Source organism: Gavia stellata, chromosome 15 (genome assembly GCF_030936135.1).
Source record: "Gavia stellata isolate bGavSte3 chromosome 15, bGavSte3.hap2, whole genome shotgun sequence".
Lineage (NCBI taxonomy): Eukaryota > Metazoa > Chordata > Aves > Gaviiformes > Gaviidae > Gavia > Gavia stellata.
The window spans coordinates 18,549,122-18,560,215 of NC_082608.1; the positions used below are offsets into that span (position 1 = coordinate 18,549,122).

Below are 11,094 nucleotides of genomic sequence, written 5' to 3' on the forward strand. Positions count from 1 at the left end.
CTGTCTCTCAGGGTGTGCAATTGCAGTGACATCTCCTGGTTGCTGGTGGTTCCCTAGAACACACTTTCCCCCTCAACTATCCAGCACAGCTATGCAGAAATTCTCTCTCCATTTAAGAAATGTGTTCAGAGAGAGGGGGATCATTTTCCTACTAATAAGCAAGAAAGAATAATGGGATATATTCTGAGTTTTTCTTGCGATGACCAACAATAAATCATTTCTTAGCTCAGGTCACATCTTCCATGGGAAGAAAAATGTCTTGCCATCATTAACTTCTTTTCAGCTAGCAATAATATATGATCAGGTTTTAAGTAATTGAATCAGTAGCATTTAATTAGCTCTGAAAAACTATCTCACATCATGAATCACAGACTTTCCACCTGTTTAAGGTCCCCTTACTAGGTTAAAAGTACATTTCTCTTTCCATGTGTTATCCATCTTGAATATCTAATGAGGTGCTCTTGATATATGGGTTATAGTTCATATATCACATGCAAAATACAGCAGACACACAGTCTCTTTCTTTATATAATTGAGTTTCATGTCTTGCTTCACTGAGTTGTTAAAAAAAGAAAAAAAAAAAAAGCCTCTTGTGTCCATGATGGAATGGCCACTACTTGCTTCAATTTAACAAATTCCTTTCTCCAGAGAGTCAGCGTTAAGGATGAGTAACTTAAGACATCTAGCTGGGGAAATGAAGTAATAGAAAGAAATATTTCTTGTTGAAAGCCAGGATACAGAGAACTGCTATGATTTTAGACAAGACCACATTGATATTTTTCAATAGGCCCAGAGCACCGACTGACCAAAGGGCACGATGTTTCCGTCCTAACATTGCTTCAGGCAGCTTCATTGCATGCTAAACAGAAGAAGTCAGTGCAGTCAACTAGTATTTGGGGACATCTGTGGCCAGCACAAAACAGGATCACTTCTTATATCAGATTGTATTAAGCATAATGTTTCTACATTAAATTAGCTAAACCACAATCATTAACCACCAAAAAAAGTATCAGTTTTTATTCAGCTTTCAGATACGTTTCTGAAGCCGTTATTATGCTTTTACGACAAGACCTAGATAGTTCTAAGATTGAACTTTTTCTGCTGAAAAAGAGACAAGATTAGCAAACTTCTTTTGGAAGACAGAAATTAAGACACACAATCTGCTCAAGTGTTAAACTGTAAACGTTGCCCAATATTTGGCTTGCTCTGTAAAAAAAGTTTTACTAAAAAACCCTCTATTTTTAAATAAGCTTTATAAAAAATAATATTCAACAAAATGGATTTTATCTCTCTGTTCTTTTCCCATCTTATTTTTAGCACAGTAAAAAAACCCAGAACATGTTTCTGCTGACTTTTTTCAATTTGAAGATAGCAAAGGTTTTCATTTTCATAACAAAAAACGCAGTGAAAGCTGAACTGCCTTACTGGATTGTCTTTACTCCAAATACTTCTTTCAGATGTTATCATAAATTGTAAATAACGCTGGTCTCAATTGCATGTGACACTCGATCTAGTTATACACAACATTTAAAAAGGCTGATGGGCTTAGTGCCCCACACATTAAAAGCTGCTGAGAGAGGAAAGGATGTATGACATCCATTATATACACATCCACTTTGATAAATGTTTGTCGTGTGGATGGTAGAACTTTCAATGAGAACAGACTCAGATTTACAAATCTATCCTTTACATTAAATAGCAAAAACTCCAAACAATCTCCAGTTCGTGGTAGTATATTTGGTAGATAACACTTCTATTAGCTCTAGTTGTGCAGTTGGCATTAATCCTGAGGTTTTAAGAACTTTTTCTTAGCTTTTTTGCTAGGTCTTGTGTTACTATTCCCATCTTCATCTTCATCCTGGAGGACACGCTGGTCTCTTTTTCTCAAGAATTTCTTCCCTATTGTTCCCACTAATGTTTCATATCTGTAAAGATAATAAAAAATTTACAGCTTTTACTAAAATTAGAGAGAATTTCAATGGAGCAAATCATAAATCTAATCAACAATTTAAATGGTGTAAAAAAGCCAGTCATCAGAAGCACAAGTACTACATGATCACTTACTACATTATTATTCATTCTCATAGTTTGGGTTTGTTAGCATTCTGGAACAAGGAGGGAATTAGCATGGACTATCTAGATACCAAAGGGCAGAAAACCCCTACAAGACATTTCACCCCCAAAAGTGATGAAGATTCCTCTGAATACACACCAGAATTCCTGGAAAATCAGTTCTGTAAAGTACCATATTCTGTTGTGGGTTTTTGTGTGTTTTATTTTGTTTGTTTGCTTTTTGGGTTTATTTTCCCACACATAATGCAGTAACATATTATACTCCTAGCTAATATTGATTATGTCATAAAATATAACTTACCTTCTGGCCATTTCTTCATCTGACACATCAGCCTCCATTTTATCATCCACTTCAATTTCTTCTTCCTTGCACCTAGAGTTCATTTGGATCATTAACTTCTGAAAATGAAGTAAGAAATAGCTTAAACGTGTAACCCTGACACAATGGCAACTATGCTGAAATTCACTGGTAGGAGGAATGCATAAAAGGCAAGAATCAAATTTAATAATTATTTGCTGTTCCCTGGTCAGGCTAGAACATACTGTTACAAAAACTCATGAAGAACAGGCAACATGCCTGCCTGTTGCTAAGCTGAGCTTAGAGTTTGCCTTTGGGAAAAGAGGCAACACAGAGACAGGGGTTTCAGTGAATTGTACTATTCAAACATCCTCAAGGACATGCCAGACATCTTCAGGAGACCAGAGAATTAGATCATAATTAATTTTTCATTGTGATGTTAGCACATAGTCCTTGAAATGGTTTTGTTAAGAAGGAAAAATATCTGCAAGGATTTACAATTAACTACTAGTAAAAACCATGAAGCAATAATATGCCAAATCACAGTGAGAGCAAGTTCAAAATAACTAAAAGAATCCCCTAATAAGTCACCTTGCATAGCCTTCTGTATACCTCTTAGTCTTTACACCTTCATTCTCTTGCTTCAGTTCAGTGGTAACGTTTTTACTACTATCTCATTTTAGTTCTATCAGCATGAATCATGCCAGAAAGAAATTAAAGACTCTCTTGCCCAGAATTTTTACTTTGGAACTTTAAGCCCTTACTTACAGAAGTAAGTGTTGAATAAATAGGGTTGAATGTTTGTAGGATTGGACTCTAAAGTAAATGGCAGGAGGAAAAGTGAGCTATTGTTTTGGTGAGCAGCATGTGGGACAATTTCCTCACTTCAGGGAGGGAAAATCTGCAGGAGTCACGCAATTACTGACCATCAACACAAGGACATAAAAAGCTTCTATTTACCAGATGCGGCATTGATCAACATTTTGGTTTGAATCAGGGATTTCCTGTACATGGGAGGATTTGTGGAAGGTGCTACAAAGGCCAAACAGCATGCAGTGTGAACACTCAAATCCCCATCCCCAAGGGCTTCTATCCTAATGCAAGACCACCTCAAAACAGAATATTTAAACGGTACCTCAATTTCTGGATTGAATCCTTTGAAGGACATTCTGCCATAAAGTAGATCCTCACATGGCATAAAGCTCCTCTCTTCTATTATAAAGCTCCTGCATGAAACCCCAAACCCAGCATTTGTCAAACGGTGTGCTTTAAAACAATCAAATTAAACAAATGCAAAAAGCATTTGCTGTCTTCCCCCCGCACAAATAAACAAAACCACAGTGTATTTTAAACCATCAAGTACTTTCTGAAGCTTAATTGTCTGATAAATCTTTCAAAACAAGGAGCTTGGAGTACAAAGGAATACTTTTTGCCAGTAAAGCTGTGCCAGTTCCACAAGCAAAATTAACTCGCCTGACAAAAAGCACTCTTTGCTGGTATGATTCCACCTACATTAATGCTTTTGCCAGAATAGAAATACCACATAAATATCACTCTCCAGGTGGCATTACTATACCAGCAAAAGCTTCTAATTAATTTTTCATTGTGATGTTAGACTGGCATTAGTTGAGTCTGTCAGGATATAAAACACCGTGTAATTCTCTGTTCAGCAGAGAAAGATTTCCCCTTTCTCCCTCCTTTTTTCCTCTTTTAATGAGCATGGAGTGAGAGAAGAAACATGACCCTCAGGCGTTCATAATACACGCGTTAGATAAAAGTACTTCCGTGAATTGTTCCATCCTTCTTTTCCTCGCACACATATGCACCTCTTCCCTCATCCTCTTCATCTCCCATGTAAAACAAACTCCTGCGATCATAGGAAGTTAGGCTGAAGAGATCTAGCTCATTCTCCCACCTTGAGGTAGGATCAGTTCAACATGCACCATGAACAGCAGAGGTCCATCTAACCTGTCCTCAAAAGACTTCCAATGACGAAGAATCCAGTGTGTCCTTAGGCAATCTATTTCAGCGCTTCAATAGCCTCATTGTTAGAAAAATTCTCCCAATGTCCAGCTTGAACCTTCCTTGCTGCAACTGAAGCTCAAATACCTTTTTCTCACATCCACCAACAGCAATGGAAAATAGTTTATCAATGACCTTATTCAACTATAGTTAATTCCTTGGATTCCAGCTTTTTAAAAATTGTGTATGTTCTCCCTCAATGGAATTTTTGTCCTCTTTTGAAAGGACAAAAATCAAGCAATTTTAAAAGTAGTTCTCTTGCTATTTTAAAGCACCTTTCTAAATAGCAGGAATGGGCATTTTCTTCCTTATTAGCTAAGCTTTTCTTTATTTTGCCATTATCTCTCCTATTTCAAAAACAGGATTTGAAGTGAGCTGGACTCAAGAAGACAGAACTATCCTGAATGGACCTAACCGTGTGACTGGAACTGAATTTACTAACACAAGGTTTCAAACTTCTTTTTTCAAACGAAGGGAAAAAAGCAGCAGTGAATGAATTGGTCCCTGCCTGAAATAAACTAATTACATGCATCTAGAAGAAACTGTGAGTGAAAGAAAACAACACACAGAAGAAATGAAAGTAGGTCAAACTGCACTAGGCAACCTTGAGAATGTCCCTGAAAATAAATAATAAAAAAGCTGTAATGCCAGTCTGTCACTATTTTTGCTTCTGTTAATTGGTTATTAATAATACCTCTTTTATAGCAAAAATATGTATATTCTATTCCCACTCCACAACAATCCAATGATGATAAGAAGTAAAAAAGGGTACAAGCTTACTCTTTCTCCTTTAGATCTGGTAAATCAAGATACCAGTGTTCTTCACTAATTATCTTCTTTTCTTCCTCTTCTAGTTGTTTTTTAGTTTGTGAATCCAAACCCCTTTGCATGAACTAAAAAGGAAGACACATAAACACACAGTTTCAGTCTTTTGCATCATGAGTATGTTCTGAACATGCAATAATTACACGGCGACAATTATCCATTACATAGTATTTAATAATTGATAGAAAGTAAATGCTTTCTGTGTTTTTTCTCTGGGTCTGGTCTAAGTTTGGGCGAACAGGCAATGGAAAAGTAAACAACTGCTGTTCACAGCTATACACTGGAAGTCAACAGTCAGCCACATCTGTACTTACATACAAAGAAACAGACCTTTCCTGGTTAGTTCTGATGGATCCAAGTTGTTACAACTCCATAACTGTGCTAAGATTTTTCTAATGTTTCAGCAAAGGCTGGAGAGAACGCAATGATGTTAAAGTTATTGCTGCATATCAGAAACCAACGCCACCCATACAAAGAGCATTGGAGCTCAGAGCGAGGGGTAGGTCATACCAGGTTGGCCGTTGTTTGAAACATCTATACTTTCAACCATTCTCTTTTCTCAGGTTTCATTTAATGAACTGTCTTTCATTTGTACTCCTGAAGGCTGGAACCTGCCTTTGGAAGTGGAAAAAAGTAACTGAGGCTATGAAAAGAAGTCTTTTGTATCCAGCTGTGCTAGAGGAAGATGTTACCAGCTCTTAACTTCTCATTGATGACCCACCAAAGTACCAGTCAAGCAGTATGTGTAAGCACCTGTTAGCTCACTGCAGGAACAGTCTGACAAGTTGTTGAGACCAATAACTTAGTTTAGGGTAAGGCTGCTAATTTTGCCTAATACAATGACATTCCTCCAAATTGCTTCCCCGGTGATAATCTTTGGCAGAGGATGGGAACAGGCAGATAGGAACAGTAACCTCTCTCACAGTTGGGAATAAAAGAGGACATCTGTCATGGCCTGTGAAAAATTGCTGAGAGTGCAAAACTACAGACCTGATAGATGTGAAACATCCCTTTTATTTCCATTTGTCTCAAGTCAGGTGCCTGAATTGAGTGGCAATTTAAGTATCAACAATGTTAACTAAACATGCTGGAAAAAACAGAACTCTTCACAACTTTACAGTAGTAATCCTTACATTCTTGCATCCCTAGGAGCTGGGACCTCCCTTACAATCTACAGAAAGTGTTTGAATAACTGTATCTGTCAGAGGTGTACATTCATACCAATGTAATTCCCAGCTAGAGGCAAGTCTAACAGTACAGTTTATACACACTCCTGTACGAAAATTGCTTTGTGGCTATCAAAGCGTACCTGTATGTCTAACACTGCAGAGGAATTTCATATCAATTAATTTTACCCCTCTCATTTAATGCAGCACCATTTTTGTGTTTAGATAAGCCTGCAGGCTGACAGACAACGTGCCAGTGGGGCACATCTGTCTCTTGAACACTAGCAGAGACTTGGACATTGTTTAGGTCCCAGCTAAAATGGTTGGGGGATAAAGCTCAAGAAGGCATCACAAAACACCTCCCTCCCACAAAAAAAAAGCATTATGAGCTTATTTAAAATATATAGGTAACACAGATGTGTAATATATATATTATATACAACCCCCACACATTTTCGGTCTTTACAAAATGCCCAAGCAAACCAAACCAAACTCAGAAGTAAAAGCCAATATAGTGCTAGTGCCCCTTTTTCCATTTATATTTCTATTTGCATCCATTTGTACAAGATCTTTAATGAAAGAAAAATTGACTTTTCTGAGTTGATCCAAAATATGTCAAAGCTTTCCAATTAAAATAACAGTATCTTCTTGAGGAAAATAAGAGAATCTATCATGTGGAAAACCATATTGCTCAAGGAAATTGGTTAGCCAGTCAGAAATCTCAACAGGAGAAATTCTGCTACAAGCACCCAACTAAATAATCATTTCACATTACATTTTAAAGATTATGTTCCTACAGATTACTACAGGAATAACTAGATAAAAAATAAATATGTGATCACATTTATCTAAAATGTAAACACACATGGATGAGTTAAAAACATACCCATTGTGGTAGACACAGAGTATGCAAGTCAGTAACTGAGTGGTTATTTGGATTAGTTTCCCCAAGCAATGGGACCTGGATCAAATGGTGCAAGATCTAAAAGCATGAGCCATCCTTTGACATCAAGAGGTGAGCAAATGTGGTCCAGTACTTAGCACAAAAGGTCTTCAAAATGCTACCACTGACCACACGTCACCTTTGGGTGACACTTCAGCTGCCCGTTGAATTGTGGTAATACATCTTCTCAGTCCCTGAGGAAGCAGCTGCTAAAGGATTAATTAAAACATTTGTAAACAAGAAGATCTGCAGAAGGAAAGTACTAAATACAAGATCTGTGTATGACCTTTTCAAAACCCACTCATCTCTTCAAAGCTGGTTACTGCTGCCCAGACTGTAAACCTGCAAATGTCACAGCAGCACATTCACAGGCCTTCCAAGGAAGAAAATCTAAAAACTGGCTTTTGAAATCTCCAGGGGGTTAATAAACTGGCAAAAAACAGGAGCAGAAATTTCACTTTAAAAGAGAGTATTACATTAAAATAAGAAAAAAATAATGATGCTGCAGTCCGGGTTATGGGAGTCTTACCCCGTCATACACTGCTGGCTGACTAAGCTCAACATCTACTCCCTTTTGAGAGCGAGGCAAGATGTGTTCCGTTCCCTCCGTGCACGAGTTTTAGTCTTTCATTAGCAGCATTTGTTAATTGGGGTAAATATTCCACCATCTTACTGTAGCAGGGTACACTTTATGTGAAAGATTGAACTGAAGTCAGCTAAACTCCTTTCAGCCAGTGTCTGAAATACAGTCCCATATAAACATGTGGGGAAAAAAATGGTTAAATAAACCACCACAAGCAAGAAGCCACAAAGGCCCCGTCATATTCAGTTATAAAAATTTAATGGATGTTAAGATTTTTAAAAAAATTAATGGCAACTCAACTTTCACTGGTTGTTTTCCAGCAATAAAGAACCATCAATCACGGGAGAATGTACTCTGCTGAATTAGGTGTTGTAGTACACGACGTGAAGCAGAATCCATTAGCCAGTAAGCGGAGACTAATTTCACATTGGACTTGACGTGAGATTCACAATTCCAAGGGTGACGGGCACGTCAGGATGTTACTAACACCCCTCGCATTTATGAGCTGGGAAAGGCGGTTAACACTGCCATTCAGGTTGGGTATTTTATTAGCCGTCAATGTAAACAGACACAAAAAAGGGCACAATCACAAAAAAGAACCTCTTTTTTTTTCCCCCCAAGATTAAAAGCGCCCCCAGGTAAGGCAAGCGACATTAATATTTTAATTTCAACGTGTGTGTGTGTGTGTGGTGGGGGAAGAAGTCTTACCATTTTTAGTCATGACAAGCAACCTAACTGCAGGGAAACCAGGTGGAACAAAAAGACTCCCAGTCGCGCCCAAACGTCGGCTCTTGCTAGGGTGAGCCTTTTGCTGCAGTCACCAAGCTGCTCTCCCGGACCAAACCCTCCGGCACACTACAGCTTACAACCCCGCTGAGAGCCCCCGCCGGTGCCCAAGCACCGCTGTTCGTGACCGCCTCCTGCCAGGGGGTCGGAAGGGGAAGGAAGCAGCTCAGAAGGCTGCAGGCCTGAGCGAAAGCGCAAGCGATAAATACGTCTTTTCAAACGTGCATTACAGCGGGTAGGAGACACTCGCGCCCCTGTGTCAGCCCAGGGCAGACGCTGCGTGGCCAAGTACGGACCCGAGGGAAATGCCCCAACGCGCGGGCCTGGCTTACCCGGAGCCCCCCCCGCCTCCGCTCGCAGCACGGCTCGGCCCCTCACGGGCCGCGGCACAGGCGGCGGCTGCCGGTGCGGCCGCGGCACACGCCGGCGGCCCCGTCCTCTCGCTCCCGCGGACCCCTCCCGGCACCGGGCCCGCGGCGGGCGGCTCCCCGGTAGCAGCCGGGCGCCTCTCGCAGCCGGGCCCGGCCGCCCGCTCCTCACCACCCCGCGGGCCGGGCGCCAGGCCTCCCCCTGCCCTCCGCCGCTCTCGAGGCCCCGCCGCCGCCCCCCGCCTCACCTTCATGCGCAGCAGGTTCTTGGACAGCTTGGTCTTCACCTCCGCGGCCATGGCGGCCGGCGCTGCCCGCAGGCCGCACGGGATCCCCGCGCTCGCGTACAGCCGCGGCCGCGCACGCCGGAGGAGGAGCGGGAGGAGGCGGCGGTTCGGCTCCACCTTCCGCGTCCGGGGCGCGGCTGCAGGGACAGGCCCCTGCCCACGGCCCGGGGGAGCGCGGGGTGTGCAGGCGCCGGCGTGCGCACCCTTGGTGCCAAAACAACGTTAAAAAAAGCAACTTTCCTGTCCAGAGCCGGTTATGTGGGGTGAGGGAGATCGGGTGTGTGAGCAGGAGATAAATGTGACTCGCTATGAAATGGCAAATTAGTAGGGGAACCTGAGATCTCTTATCAGTGCTTGTGCGTTCTGTAGTGCTGCGGGCTTACGGTTTCATCCGTAATTTTCTGAAGGTTCAAAGAGAGAAGGAAGAGAGTGTAAAGTCTATCTCATAGTGGCATTTGCAGCTTTAATTTTTTAAAATCGGCACTGACTTCTACTTACAAAAAGGAATAATCACAGAATGGTCAAACATGATTAAAACTGGAAGGTACGTAAATTCAAGGATATTACAAAAAGCTTCAAAGCTTTGTTAGTCCAGAGTCATGATCTTTGAATTCAATCTTGGCAGTGCTGTCTTTGGGCTGCCGGGCTGGGCCCTGGTAGCTGAGGAGGAAATCCTGATAGGAAATTGCCCGCTGGCTCCCAGTCACAAGCAGGTACCACAATTTCTGTATATATCCTCGTAAATCAGATTTCTGATGCCTGTTTTGACATTCGGCACATAAACCAGACGACAAAGCAATAAGAGTGAGGGTTCAGTGTTCAAAACTTTAATGAACTGTTGTGCTCCAAAGGACAATCTAGGGAGGAAAGTTCCCTTATATGCAAGTTGTAGGTCAAAGCTTGAAGAACTCTGTAAAGATTTATGCTCTAATAAAGTCCACAAAAATGTATAATGAAGGGCAAAACCTGATTGCAGTGGAAAAGGAGGAGGAAGAATTATCCACATCCAGGCATCCTTATTACACAGTTAAGCTCAGTGGGTTAAAATGGCCACAAACGTGAATGAAACATGGAGCCACAACCGCTTCAAGGCAAAGTCATAACACTGCATGGAAATATTTAATTTTCATATAGGCAAGGCACCTTCATTTCCAGGCTCCATAAACGACTTGAAGCTGCTCTGAAATTCAAGGCCCCAATGAGAAAGTCTCTTTGTGAGCGTGGGAGCTATCCTGCTTCGTTTGGCCTCATCGTGTTTAGCTCCTTCTCTGTTCACTTTCTCATTAACAGCTATCAACCCTTCCCAACAAAAGAAAGCTGGGATGAAATTTGCAGTTTTATGAATATAAATGTGCATCAAAGAATGAATATGTTTGAATCTTAGTGAACAAACCAATAGGGGAAAGCTGTTAATTAATATAATGGCACAGTTCAGCCATAATATCACCATTTTTGGTGTTATTTTCTATTTGCTCTGCATTCTAATGATGTATTTGCTTTTTGTTGATCATTGCAAATTGGAGCCCTGCATTTAATTGCATGGCCTTCAATGTCACTCAGGGCTTTTTCTGAGCAGTTTCAGTTAATTTACAGTCCAGGAACGTACTTCAAATGATTCCTTCTAAATACATTGCTGCGCACCCATCAGCCCTTCTCCAGCCACTGGAGCTATGGCAGTGCCTGGCTTTGCTTGGTGCCCTTTGCGAGAGCTGTTCCTGTTCCCCCTGTCCTGCCCGTGCAGCA

General features: G+C 41.2%; 1 protein-coding gene across 1 annotated transcript; it reads right to left on the reverse strand.

Annotated features, from left to right (window-relative positions):
* Nucleotides 1–990: 990 nt before the first annotated feature.
* On the reverse strand, nucleotides 991–9,395 carry MPHOSPH6 (M-phase phosphoprotein 6). The gene is made up of 5 exons (XM_059824900.1): nucleotides 9,313–9,395; nucleotides 5,174–5,286; nucleotides 3,507–3,597; nucleotides 2,375–2,472; nucleotides 991–1,925 (listed from the first exon to the last, which is right to left on the reverse strand). The coding sequence occupies exons 1-5, from the start codon at nucleotides 9,361–9,363 to the stop codon at nucleotides 1,781–1,783; spliced, it is 498 nt and encodes a 165-aa protein (XP_059680883.1). The 5' UTR covers nucleotides 9,364–9,395; the 3' UTR covers nucleotides 991–1,780.
* Nucleotides 9,396–11,094: the final 1,699 nt, after the last annotated feature.